The 14,345-nt window shown below is 48.7% G+C and overlaps 1 protein-coding gene across 5 annotated transcripts in view; it reads right to left on the bottom strand.

Moving 5' to 3' along the window:
• STRBP (spermatid perinuclear RNA binding protein) overlaps positions 1-14,345 on the bottom strand; it is a 1,497,608-nt gene that overhangs the window by 476,222 nt on the left and 1,007,041 nt on the right. For all 5 annotated transcript variants that reach the window (XM_069609636.1, XM_069609639.1, XM_069609638.1 and 2 more), the window contains one exon: positions 1,114-1,248. In XM_069609636.1, the coding sequence (XP_069465737.1) occupies positions 1,114-1,248 (135 nt within the window). The remainder of the gene's footprint in view (positions 1-1,113; positions 1,249-14,345) is intronic.

Below are 14,345 nucleotides of genomic sequence, written 5' to 3'. Positions count from 1 at the left end.
AGTTGTGAGAGAAGTCTTTAATCTGACAAACCAAGCGACTTTGCAGTAGCCTTCGAGTCCTAGAATTTCTGCAGGTACTTGTCTGCCTTGGATCCAAAAAGGTGAACCCCATCTAAGGGTATGCCACTGAATTTGGCTTGGATGGCTGGGGAAAAACCTTAACATCCTCAACCAGGAATATCTCCTACTGACAGAGCTAAAGCCCCTGGAACACGCCAAGCAATCCGCAGAATCCAGCCCCACCTGTAAGGTCCGATAGGTTGCCTTTCTTCCATCAGAAATGTGGTAACGGGCACAGTCTCTGCTGTAGGTCCATGATCAGGTCCTTCAAAGCAGCACTGAAAGGCAAAGGGCCTCATTACAAGTTTGGCGGTGCAGGAAAAAAATGGCAGCAATTCTGTTACTAACACTTTTCCCACACCGCTAAACTACAAGTTTGGTAATGGGGTTGCTGGATTTACCTGCAGCTCTGATCTGCTGGTACTTCCGGCACCACCAGCAAAGAAAGCTTATATTACAAGCACCAGTATTACCAGTGCCGGTAATACCAGCAATTCCCCTCCCCATGGACTCCATGGAATGGGGCAATTACATACACTTACCAGCACTTGGAATAAGCTTGTAATTCCGGCATTCCAAGTGCCGCTAATGATATTACTGTTTTGGTGGCATCCCGCTGGATTTACTAGCGGGATACCACCAAAATTGTAAAGAGGCCCAAAGCCTCCTAAGGCAGACACTTATCCAGGATGTCTGTTAGTTCAGACTGGGTAATAGTTTTCTCTGGGGCGCCTCATGTAGGAGGCTCTGGAGCCTTGGTCATAGAGCACTAAAAGGCTGAGGTAGGGCGTCCAAAAGGACTTGCCCATACATTCCTCAATAGCAGCATAGTACAATGCATTTAGAATGTAATTATCAGGGGTGCCCCCTTTTTTCTCCAAATTATTCACATTTCTGAGGACCTCCACTTGATCTAGAAATTCTCTCCACCATAAACATACAAAATCCCACATTGGCACTTCATTTAGGGGTGGTGGGAAGTTCCTCACTATCCCAGTTCATAAAAATGACACAATATATAAAATTCAAACTTCAAGCAGCCCTGCCACTCACCTCCATTACAAAACGTTTATCATGGCTTCCACCAGTTTCCGATATAAGTTCATACTTGAGACCTCTTCGTTTTTCATTCAGCTCCATCACTGGATTTTTTCCGCTTGCCGTTAGAATTGGACCTTGAGTTCTTACCTAGGTGAAGAAGACAAACATTTGTTCTGGAGAAGTGACATGCAGTGGAGCATATGATGTTGAGGAGTCAATTATTCTGCAACCAGTCTTTTTTTGTGTGGTGAAATTGAGATCCTAAACAACAAAATCATTGTTTCTGAAACAGGTAACGGGAACTGTTTTCACATTACATTTTTGTCATACAGAGGTTTGGTTTGGTGTTCGGAGAAACTGGAAAACGTGGGCAATTTTAGTATAACCTCCTTAATTTGAAACTGCCAACTCAAAACTTTCAACTTGTCAAAAAATGGACTAAAGTAGCCTCTATCTGTAAATAGTGGTTGTTAGGGAGAATTCTCTTATAAGGCTAATTTCCCAAACCTAGTGAGTCCCCCAGCAGCTTTGCTGGATTTTTGGGGTTTGTTTTTTTCTCCTGCTAAGAGTGAGACTCTTTTCCTCCCACTTTTAGGCATGATTTGAGGTATGCCTTTGACTCTTTGTGTGCTTATGGGCTACGGGTTCTTTTACTCCATAGGGTATTATCTATTTTTTATGTGCGTTACACAGCACCCTCAGTGCAGTAACACAGGGTTGTCATGGTGACTCCCAAACAGACTCCATACCCTGGGACTGACTACTGTCTCCCAGGGCATGTAAAGTCACCATTGACTTTACTAGTCCAAAATTGTGAAAAGAACCAGTACAAACCATCATATTGTGGAAGTACTGGAAGGGGTTAATTCGATTGCACCTGGGTCTGTTTTCAAGGGGGCACTGTCCAGTCCCCCCTTGTCGAGTTTCTGGCTGGTGGCAGTGGTTACCACGCAAAATATTCCACCAGAATATTTCCTATGGGATTTTCCCATTGATTTTAAACGCACCACTTTTTGGTGCAATGTTAAAGATACCGCCGGTTTATTTATTTAATATTAAATCAAGGATTGGGTCTTTTTGCCAGAACTCTTTTCTAAAATGGCATTCGTGTCAGTCTCTGTAACTCTGACCAAGGTCGAGTCCTTTGTTCCACTTTTTGGCGGGCTTCTCCACAGAAGCCTTCCAAATGGTGCCACTCTGTCTGGGTTCCACAGGATGTGTGGGGAGTGGAATTGGCACCCTGGACTGCGTTGCCTTAGCAACCCAAGTCGCACTCTATTCTGATTGGCCCGGTGGTGAGCCGCCCGGCTCACCACTTAGCATGTTTGAGTGACAGCTAGGCTGTTGAATGGGGTTTTTTCTGCATAAAAGCAGGGCCTTTGGGACTGGAACTTCAGAAGACAGCACAGGACCTAAGAATCCGAAGAGGGAAGAAGCTGAGCCATCTGCAACGACGATACCAACGGTGAAGCCCTGCTGCAACTACCTCACCACTTTCCCGACAAGAGAAGATCTTCTGCTGGACGAGTCTTCTACCTCTGAGCTGGTGGGACCAACCAGTTCGCCACTTTCGCCTTCCAAAGAAGTCTCTTGGTCGAATCGCCCGTGCCAAGCACCCCGGCGGCCGGATAGCCAAGCTTCACCACTTTGACCGTGAATAAAAGGAAAGCACCTTTTATCGACGAACTCCGCGGCTGGTTTCATCCCTGTGCAGTACGACTCCACAAATCCTCCTCGACGAGATCCCCTCTTCCCCTGGTCGAAACAACGAACTGCAACCACTGCCAGGAACAACTGCCACCGCTGGAGCTTACTCGCTCTTTCAGGTACTGTGCCCTGCCTGGCCTCCCTTTCTTTGGTTTGCCCAAGGTGACCCTTAAATCCGTGGCTTTCCAACTGGGTTGGCCCCAGACCTTCTAACTTTACCTTCTTGAACCGCCCCAACCTCTTTTGAACATTCTGCAGACTTTTAGTGCATTTTAAACTGTGTGATCCTGGGCACATTTCGCTTTGCTCCATTTAAAGTGGGCCTGGCCTATGAACTTTGGCTACCGTGTATACTGCCTTTTTTCCCTTGCTGAAAACTCCTAAAAGTGTTGGGACCTGTTTTATTTCTATGCTCTGCTTTTTTCTCTCCCTTTAACTGAACTATTGGAGTGCCATCAGGTTACGCGCTCACATCTGTTTAACAAATCGTGGTGCTTTAACTCTGACTTGTCTGATAGTTCTCAAGGGAGGTGTATATACTTTACCTGACTGTGTTTTAACTTGCTTTTAATTTAGAGTGCTAGTATATTGCCTAAAGTGTGTTTTAAATAAATAATTATATACTTTTTATACAAAGCTACGGTCAGTGTTTGTTTGCTCTACTGTGTTTTTAGCCCTATTGTGTATACTCTACATACTGCCCTACTCTTCTTGAGAGAAGTCTGACTGCTCAGCCACAGCTACCAGGTACATCTGGGTGGTGCAGACTGCTACCAATTGGGTTTACTGCTTATTCCTGTGGTCTTAATCTTTTTGCAGTGTTCCCTAAGGGAACTGCACAAGATTCTGCCAAACAGTGGTTTCTCTAGAAGTAGCAAAAGGGAGAGGGAGTTTAAATCACACACCTACCCATTGAGCCTATTCACTTTTCAATCAAGATCCTTTTTTTAAATAAATTATAATACAGCAAGCATATACTAAATTCTAGATGCTAGACAAATGTGTGTAAAGGTAAATTCAGTACTGTTAGGAAATTAAGGGCAAGAGCCCGTGTCTGAGTCGTTTGGAGTTATGGGAGACTTCGACTCCGACGCAGTACTACAATACCCAGAGCGCTGAGAGCATGTGTACGCACGCATGCGCCTAAAGGGGAGCCGTGCCTCAGCCCCTGGCCTTGTGATTAGCACCGGAGGCTGCTCACGTGCTCTTCTTGTGTTCTCCGTTTGATTGCTGGTTGGCGTTTGTATGCAGAGGCCGGACCAGGCCGTGGTGGTGAATGTAGCAGCCATTAACTCCATCAGGGGAATTGGGAGCGGAGAGAGCAGGGTAGCGGCGGTGAACAGTAGCAGCAATTTCCCAACAAAATTAACCATCACATATGATTTAGAAGTGTATGTGTGCGGAAAGCTATTGGGTTTGCAATGAAGTGCTGTTCAAAGTGGAGTTGCGGTCGGTACAAAGTTAAAAGGGGAGTAACAATTAAAACAGTGGGGGTCAAGTCAGTGATTTAGCAGTCAGTGTCCGACATTAGCAGTGAGTATCTGACAAGGTTTTCTTTGACAAGCAGGTTCTTAAGTTACTTCCTGCAGTGAAGGAGATGGGCTGCCTGCCTGTCAAAGGTAACCATCTCCAGTGTCCAGGTGCATAACAAGAAGGGGCCCATTATTTTTTCCATTTCTTACACGTTTAGATTTCCAGCTAGCCAATCTTTCCTGTGATGGTCCGTTGCTCTACCGAGATGAGTTTAGTTGTCCTGCCAGGTATGAAGGTGCCTTGGCCACATGTGGACTTAAGCATTATTCAGGCCCGTAGCTGGTATATGGCTTTTATGTATACATGTTATTTCATTAAGTGTAAACCTAGCTGGAAAGCAAGTGAGTACTGTACAATGGGGGCACGTTAATAGGAAATAAGTAGGATGCAGGGGTAGCAGAGGAGCTGGGATGGTAGTACAAGGAGAGGGAGACTAGGGTTGACTAGAGTCATCAGTAATTGGAGAGAAGTTCTTTGAAGAGTAGGACCTTCATGTCCTTTATGAAGTGTAGGATGGAGGCAGCACGTCTTAGTTACATTAGTAATGTTTTCCAGAGACCATGTTATAATGGATTTCCAAAATCGGCCCTGGTGGGAGGATTTTGGGAGGCCTGCCTTTTATGATGAACAGGGAAGACACAGAGGTTAGCCAAGCCCAATCAAGGTGAGATAGAGCGGCAAGGCTTAGTCTCAGGAAGGCTGTGAGAGTGGTCTGGGGCTACAATGAGTCCACACAAAGCAACACCAGTAATTCCAGTTAGACAGGTAGGCATAACAATAAATACATTATGATTAGGCCTTTAGTTACACATAAGCAGATAAAAACTCTAGGAAAACATTGTCACACAAAACCATTGTAAAACAGATATGCACATTCACCCTTACAAGAAATAGAATGGCATTTGATTCAGTAGCCAGTGAAACACATGTGAGTACCGTGACGAATCGCAGGATTGAGTAACTTCTGCCCAGGGGGAGCCTTTCCCTGTTAGGCTAGGGAGGGGAGCCCACTACTACTAGGGGTAGAGGCAAGCGGGACCTCACCAGGAGAGTCGGCCCCATTGGGGTCAAGGACTCCCATTCACGCCAGGAACTTCCAACCCAATTCATCTGGACACCTGGAGTGATAAAACCTCTTGAAAGAGAACATGAAGGATCAGTGGATGTATGTTATTGTTATGCTGATACTTTCATAAAACCTAAAGAAAATGACTCAGCTGATACTGCAATGAAGAAAACCACTGAAGTAATATCGAATACTAATAAGACACAGAAGGACTTCTACACTAAGCCGGGGCAGTCCCAACACAGCGTTAAAGGTGGGAGGAGAGATAGAAGCCAGCGAGTTCAAGATCAGCTACGGAACAGAGCTGAGGGACACGGGGAAACGCTGCTACTTGAGCTGAAAGGGAGCTTGCGTATGCAGGTGCATGAATTGCACTGGCTGAGACCTGGGCTGTCTAGAGCCAGACAGCTGAAGCTCAGTCCCAAGAAGGACGTAAGGTGAAGTGGTGACGTTACCGGAGAGAAAGGAAAAAGTGAAAAACAATTGAATGCAGTAAGAACAATGGGTAGGCGAAATGTGATAAATGGGGAGGGCTTCCAACATGACCCCATGGAAGAGCATAATTCATTGACAGGCAATATCTGGTATGATGGAATGAGGCGTGTGGAGAGAGAGCAAATTGCACAAACGTGTGCTCTCTCATTCCACACGTAGTTGGAATGTCCAAGGTTCTCCTGCTCCAGGCTGTGTCCTATGAGGAGGCTGGATGCCTAATGTACTGGAAAATGTTGCGGTTCACTGGGTGGATGAAGGGGAAAATGTATATGAAGACAACTACGTAAAATTGACGTGAATGCTTCAAAGTCAGGAAACAAGAAATACGATACTGGAGAATGTCACTCAAGGCCCTAAGGAGGGGGCATTGCAAATAAGAGACCATAAAAGATTGCAATGCACAACTAAAGAAGGGCAGAGTGTCCCCTGGTGTCATTCGAGGCCACTGGTGAAAATAGAGGGAGCAGTATGGTATGGGGACAAATGGGAAGGGGGAATAATGTTGTGCTGAAGGACTGGTGGGTTTTGAGCAAAACGTGGTAGCCAAGGTTAATGGAAACTGCTGAGCAACTTGTGGGAAATATGTTCATGCCTTAACGTGGTTACATGAAAAACATCAACCAGTTGACATAAGGAGCTTTACATGATTCCCTTTGAGTTTCAGGTTGAGTGGGTCCATTTTCCTGGGGACTATTTTTGGATACGCCAAGGTCATGTCAGAACGACGAGCTGACGTGGGAGACAGCAGCCGTGATGCATCTTTGGTTGGCTTGTGGACCCAAAGCATATGCCCAACTTGCGCCCGACTGTAATGGAATCTGCGCACTCGTTCCTTTGCACAGCCCTGCACTTGTGGTGCTGCAAAATAGCACTGCCATGAAGATTGCACTGCAGGGAAAAATAGCACAGCAAAATGAGCAGCAACAGACAGTGAGAAGGAGGAAGCGGGAAAATAATTATTTCTCAAGGAAAAGCACAAAGAACCTGACGGCTAACCCACATGAGTTCTGACTGTTTTCCAGGGCTGCCACCTTTTTTACTTCCCCGTTTCCAGGAGTACAGGCTGCAGCTCATTCCAAATGGCTGCAGCTAACCAGGCTTATGATATTGCAACTGGCTAATTCAACTGCCAAAGTGTTAAATGCAATCAAGGAGAATATGAGGGCTTTGCGCTTGGCGGCTCTACAAAATAAATTTGTTCTGGACCACCTAACAGCCATCAAAGGAGGGGTCTGCACTAAATTCGGGCCAAGTTGCTGCACTACAATTCCTGGCGGTGGGGCCTCCAATGGAACTCTAAGGGCAGCTATACAAGAGATAAGGACACTCCAGCGAACAATGACAAGTGAGGTCAATGGAGTGCAAGCAAAAGACAGGCTGGCCTGAGTATTTGCACGGGTGAACATCTGGCTTTCTGAATTGTTTCGAATGACTGTCCCTGTGCTAGTGCTGCTTCTCATCGCCTGTGTTATTAAGAACACTTTTAAAGTATCGTTTAATTTTAATGAGCAAAAAAGACATTTGATGTTACCCTTGAGGGTTGATAAAAACAGTATTGAAATGAAAAGCAGGAAGAAAATAGTGGGGGAAAGTGAAGGGGAGGATCCGGTTAGATGGGTCTTTATGATGATATATGATATGGCATTTATAACGCTCCTATACACAAGTGTTTCAAGGCACGACAAGGCAAGGGAGGGGAGGGGAAACAGAGGGAGGACAAAAAACAATCTTATTTGGCCTAGTGACATTGAGGTCGCGCAAGTGCAGGGAAGCGGGGAGGGGAGAAGTGCCACGGGAAGGGGGGGGCGGGAGGATGGACAAGAGCAGGACAAGGAATCAACACAACAAGTAGTGCAGCCAAGGGGTGGCAAGTGCGAGTGTTAGAAGTGCAGACAACAGATGTCTAAGTGCATGAAAGGGGACTGTAGGGTTAGAGATACAGACCACAAGTGCAGGGGGTGCCAGGCGGCAGTGTGGCTATGCAGTTGGACGGGCAGGACCTGTGCCTAAATTTAGAGGGTAGCCAGGTGACCAGTGCATGTATCAGACAGGAGATTGGCAGGGGAGAGGACGAGAGAAGGCAGAAGCAAACAGGAAGGTCTTGGGGTGCTTCCAGAGTTGGTTCTACTCAAGTTTCAGAGAGGCAGGGAGGCTGTTCAAGAGGGAGGCACCAGCCGAGGAGAGAGATCTGCCCCAACCAGTTGCTTGGAAAAGCGACTGACCCTCAAGGAGTTGGATGTGGAGGAGTAGGAAGATATTTCTGTAGAGATAGTTGGCGGTATTGCAGTCCCAGGCCCCAGAAAGCCTTGTGGACAATGCAGAGGGTCTTGTACTAGATCCTTGCCGCCACTGGGAGCCAATGGAGAGATTTCAGAGCTGGAGAGATACAATCCCTGGGCTTGAGGCCAAGGACAAGTCTTGCAGTCCTGTTCTGGATGAGTTGTAGCGGACGGAGAGTAGAGGCAGTTTACATTTATAAAGAGGATGTTGCAGTAGTCCAGCCTAGAGAGCAGCTGGTAGTTTGACTTCTCAGAGACGTCAGAGATGTGGAGAAGTAGAGTGTGGATTTGAAAATGACCCTGAGGTTCTTAGCCTCACAGGTGGGAGTAGGAAGAGGGCCCAGAGTGGGCGGCCAGAGAATGACAGGAAAGGAAGGTGCTTTTGAGCCGATGAGGAGGATCTCTGTTTTACTGGCATTAAGGCAGAGATCATTGGCGGCACAGCACTCCTGGATTGCGGGCAGACAATCCAGGATGAGAGAGGGAGAAGAGGCAGCTGTCATGATGCCTACCCCCGGGGACCCAGACCAAGTCCAGCAACCCGGAAGCAGGCATCAAGTTATCCCAAGCAAGCCCAACAACCCCTGCTAGGGGCTATTTGGGTCCAGTCCTGGCGCCTATGGCGCCAGGCTCATATGGAAAGTCAGTCCTGGCGCCTTAAAACTTACCTGATGCAGACTATGCTGCAAACTTACCTGATGCAGACCATGCTGCAAGAGCTCCAAGCCAAAAGAGGCTTGGAAGGGACTACTTTACTTAGGGACTATTTTTTACTCGGGCGGGGCTGGGGAGGAATACTTACCTGGGACTACTTTGGAGGCTATTTAAACCACGCCCGAAGAGCAGCACACGCTTCGCGTTATTCTGCATCCAGCAGCGTAATGCTCACCGTGCCTGCAAGTCTGCATCCAGCCTTCTGCCACGCCCGCCTCGAGTTTGGAGCTCCTAGAAAAAGGGAGAAGGAAGGAGAAAAGGTTAGAACAAGAGCAATACCTTTGATCCTTACTTGAATTCTCGATCCATCGCGCCTTCGAGCTGGAAGAAAGAAGCTATTTATGCGCGTCGCCTCGCCTGCTGCAGCGCCGCGCTGAACTCACCAGCCTTCGCAGCATCTTCACATTCCACCGCATCCTCCTGCATGTTCCCGCCGCACTCAGGCACCTAAGGAGAAGACAAGAACAGCAAGGTGATCCAAGGCAATACACAGAGGAATATTAGTTACCCCCCCATAGACTTACCTGATTTTACCACCGGGGGTACTATTCCTCTTCACAGGTTGGCGCAGCTTCCACTGCATCTTCGCTGAACCCCGGCCCTTAGGGGAAAAAAAAGGACAGCAAGGTGAAACAAAGGGACTAACAAGGGGAACCCTCCTCACCACAATAGACTTACCTGATTTTACCGTCGGAGGTATTATTCCCCAAGACTTCATACTTTCTCTCAGCGCCTGAATAAGAGAGAAAGCAACAGGTTACATATTGACATTATTTTATCGAACTGTGTTGGAAAATACAAATCCTTACCAGAATACTACCGGTTGCCACGAGGAACTCTTCATTAGGGTCAAGCTGCAACCTGCAAGGAATCGGACAAGAGTTAAAGTCAGGCATTTGAACTTTTACGAACTTTATACTTACAGCGTCTTGCCGGGAATCTCGGAGTCAATATTGTTCTGGAACTCACCAATTTCTTTGAGCCAGTGAAGCAACTGGTTATCAACGCGCCCCTGCGCTCAATGCAGGATGGAGAGCTCATCTTTTCAAACCATCAGGTGAGACTATAAGAGGGGACATCAAAGGTGATCTGTGGGGAGAACAGCGGGGGCGGGGGGATTTACGCTCAACTCCACGGGTGGTTAATTCCCTTTCTCCATTTGCAGAAGAATATTCCTACGGGCCAAGCAAACTAAGCTAGGTGGGCCAATCCAGTCCGTCATCTCGGCCCTATGCGTCGCATTGGTGGAGACCGCAGCTGTCCAGTTCCGATCAACGCCTCTGTGGGAGCCAGGTGAGCGTAACAGCGGCTGAGGGGAGCCTGAAAGCGAGCCGAGTGTCACCCGCATAGCACTAAAAGTTGAACTAGAGAGCAGCTATGCAGTGGGCGAGAGGTGCCAGATATTGGTTGAACAGCCAGGGAGAAAGATTAGACCCCTGGGGAACACCACGGGTAGAGAGAGAGATACAGGAGAGGAAGACCCAAGTTGGACCTGGGAGGGTCGGTCAGAGAGAAAGGTCAGTCAGGCCAGGGCCTGATCAGTGATACCCAGGTTATCACGGAGCCAGTTAAGCAGGATGGCATGGTTGACGGTATCAAAAGCAGAAAAGAGATAGAGTAGGATGAGGACAGAAGAGTGGTTACTATCAAGGTTTGAGAGCAGGTCTTCACAGATGTTCAGGAGAGCAGTTTCCATGCTTCTGGCCGCTCTGAAGCCAGACTGATGGTCATGGAGACAAACAACAAATTCGGTGTGAAGGTTAAGCTGGGAGATGGGCAGCTTTTGCAAGAGTTTGCCCAGAAAAGTAGTAATGGAGATTGGGCGATAGTTGGCCGGACAGGAGGCGTCGGCTGAGGGTTTCTTAAGAAGAGGGTGCACAAGAGAGTGCTTCAGGGGGGGAAGGGAAGGTTCCAATGGTGAAGGAGTGGTTGCAAAAGTTGTCCAAGGCTGGAGGGAGGGTGTCAATGTGGTCCATGATGATTTCGGATGAACAGGCAAGAACCTGTTTTGACAAGACATTCATAGATCAGACTAGTCTAGAAACCTTGTCAATGTTGAACAAAGGAAAGGAAGAGAAGCGAGGAGGAGAGGCGGCTGCAGGAATACTAGAGGTAGAGGAAAAAGTAGAGGAAGAAGGAGCAGAGGAAGAGAGGATGGACAGGATGTCCTGTTTTTTTAGCTAAAATGTGAAGCCAAGGCCGTGCAGATGGCCTGGGGGGGACAGGAGAGGTAAAGACTGCAGCAGGATTGGCCAGCTCCTTGCAGATTTTAAAGAGTTCGGCCGAGTTATTGGATGCTGCAGAGACGCGGGCTTGTATGCAAGCTCTCTTCTTAGTGTGGACAGAGAGTCGGTACTGCCTTTCGAGCAGGCCAGTTTGTCAGAGGGTGCACAAGATGCCCGCCATTTGCTCTCAGCCACCCTACACTTGCGTTTAAGGGTGACGAGGTCTGAGTCGTACCAAGAGTTGCACTTGGCTTTGGGCTTCAAGCAGATCCTCATGACAGGGGCAAGGACATCAAGAGTGTCAGAGATAGAAGAATGGAGGTTGGAAAGGGCTGTGTCAGGATGCGAGTCAGCCAAAGGTGCAGGAGGGGGAGAGAAAGTGGCAGTGGAAGCCTCAGCTGACACACGCTTCATGGGTCGGATGACCAAGAAGGTGGGTGGCAGTGCAAGGGGTTGGCTCGACCTGAGGGGTAGAGAGAGAGAGATGAGAAAGTGGTCACTCCAGGAGACAGGACTGGTGAGAGGGTTAGAGAGGGGGAGGTCTGAGGAGATCCGGACATCCAGGGTATGCCTTGCAGAGTGAGCCAGGCCAAAGGAAATAATAGAGAGAGAAAAACAATTTCAGAGGTTGCGAAAGAGTCCAGAGGAGGGACAGGCAGCATCCAGGTGATTGTTGAGGTCTCTGAGGAGGAGGAATTGAGTGGTTGAGGCCAGGAGGGAGGAGGAGAGAGCCTGCAGACTAGGCATTCAAAGAAGGAATAGACCTGCATAGGAATGAAGGAGGCAGCGATCCACTCTGGGAAGATCAAGCCTACATCCCCACTGGGACGGTTGGGTCTTGGGGCGGAGAGGATCTTGTAGCCATCATGGAGCAGAGTGTCCAAACTCGTGACAGATCTGGCCATGAACCATGTCTCGGAAAGACCAAGAACATCAAGGTCGAGTTCTTCCAAGAGACGGCAGATGTCGGAGGAGCGTGACAGCTGAGCGAGAGTTGAGAGTGGCAATGTTGAGAAGGTTACCACCCTTGAAAGACTTCCGTAGAGGGGTACATGTCAGGGGTACGCCCTGCGGAAGTGTAGAAGGATCCCAAGGGTGGGCAGAAGAGGAAGGAGGAGAGGGCAAGGTAGCCAAGGAGGAGAATGAAGACGCCATAGAGGTGGCAGAGGAGGGAGGCAACAGGGCAGCTGGAGAAGAAGTAGGGGAAGCCAGAGAGGTGGCAGAGGCTGGAGGCAAAGGAGCTGGAGAAGGCAAAAAAGGGACAGCATGAGAAGAAAGGAAGTTGATGAGGCGTGGGAAGCGTCTATGAAAGAGGAGGAGGTTGGGCTGAGGGCCTTGTATGAAGATGGTGCCATTTAGGTAAACATTAATGATGGTCTTAGAGGAGTGGAAGGGGGCCAGGAGGGCCTCCCACCGGGTGCCACCAAAACTAATCCATAAGTGCTGGGGCATAGTTAAGTATAATTATGCGTAGTGGTAGAATGAAATGTAGTAAATCGGCCTTAAAAAGCTTGCTTCTGCTTTAAACATGTGCAAGCATTTGTTCGCAGCAAAGGCTGATGCAGCTGATAAATTAGTGCAGAGTGTGCGATCCCAGGGCAGCATTAAGAGAATTACACAAGGAACAAGTTACTTACCTGTAACTGTTGTTCTCCAGCATAGGTCTAGCATAGATTCACATGCTCATGAATATTTCCCGTCGTCAGGCTGGGAATCTTCTGTAAAGAAAAAAAATCAGTTTCAGTTTTGTTTCTGAACTGTCTTTCTACTAGTAAACTATCACTGGTCTCTGGGTCACACCCCCCCCCCAGCCAATGACTGCCATCTTCAGATTTGGTAGCACGTAAAGTGGCAGTAGGACCGAGAGAAGAGCCGCAGAGGGTTAGGCGGGAGGGTTCGCATGTGAATCCATGCCAGACCCATGCTGGAGAACAACAGTTACATGTAAGTAACTTGTTCCTTCTTCCAGCATGGGGTCTGGCATGGATTCACATGCTCATGAATACAAGAATACATAGCAGTACACACATGCACAACCACGGGAGGTGGCAAGGCTCAACATTAAGCATTTCATCAACTCAACATTAAGCATCTCTTACCTCCTCACCAGGCTCGCCTTCAAACGAACAGGTTGCGCAGCACTGCCTGGCTGACTCTGGACTCCTCCATGGAATCCCAGTTGGCGCAGTAGAATTTCACAAAGGTGTGCGTCGACCTCCACGTAGCAGCCCTGCAGATGTCCAGCAGGGGCAGACCAGACAGGAACGTAGTAGCAGCGATTGCTCCGGTTGAATGGGCTCTCGGACAGCAGGGCAATGGTCGGCTTGCCAACCGGTGACAGTGCATGATGCAGCCGGAGAGACATCTGGAAATGGAAGCCTTGGAGAGGGCCTTGCCTTGGTTCACAGAGCCAAAGTTCACAAACAACTGTGATGACTTCCGAAAACTCTTCTTGCGGTCCACTTAGAACGTCAGCGCTCTAGCCACATCCAGCGAGTGCAAAGTCCTCTCAGCCGGCGACGGGAAGAAAACCGGTAACACCAAGGGCTCGTTGAGATGGAAGTCCGACGGCACCTTGGGCATGAAGGAGGGGTGCGTCCTCAGCACTACCCTCGTCTCGTGGAGTGACAGATATGGAGGTTTATAGGAGAGGGCCTGGACCGCTCCCACTCATCGTGCTGAGGTGATGGCCACAAGAAATGCTGTCTTCCACGATAGGAACTTCAGTGGCGCCGAGGCTCAAATGGAGGGTCCATGAGCCTGGTCTGCTCACATTGAGCTCCCACGCTGGGGCCCGAGCCTTCACCGGCGGGAACGAGCGGAACAGTCCTTTCATGAACTCCTTCACTAGGCGGTGCGACAACAGCGACAACCTCCCCAGAGTTCTGGTGTAGAGGGAGATAGCCACCAAATGAAATTTGATGGAGGCATGTGCCAGCCCCGCCTTGGCCAGTGACACCAATTATGGCAGCACTTGAGGGGCCATAATCCGTAGAGGGTTGATCTTCTGTGCACTGCACCAGACAGAGAACCTCTTCCATTTTTGTCCATACCACTTAAGAGTCGAGGACGCCCTGGCCTTGGCAACTATCTCCTTGCAGTCCGCTGGGATATTGTAGCTTCCGGACTCTAGTGCTGCAGGATCCAGGCCTGCAAGTTCTGTGATCCTGGATCGTGATGCAGGATTGCGCCTCCTTCCCTGGCAAGAAGATCCGCGTCTGTCGG

The sequence above is a fragment of the Ambystoma mexicanum genome, chromosome 8, assembly GCF_040938575.1.
Source record: "Ambystoma mexicanum isolate Mex_15411 chromosome 8, UKY_AmexF1_1, whole genome shotgun sequence".
Classification (NCBI taxonomy): Eukaryota; Metazoa; Chordata; class Amphibia; order Caudata; family Ambystomatidae; genus Ambystoma; species Ambystoma mexicanum.
The sequence above is the reverse complement of the archived record's forward strand: the minus strand, read 5'-3'. Positions and strand labels throughout refer to the sequence as shown.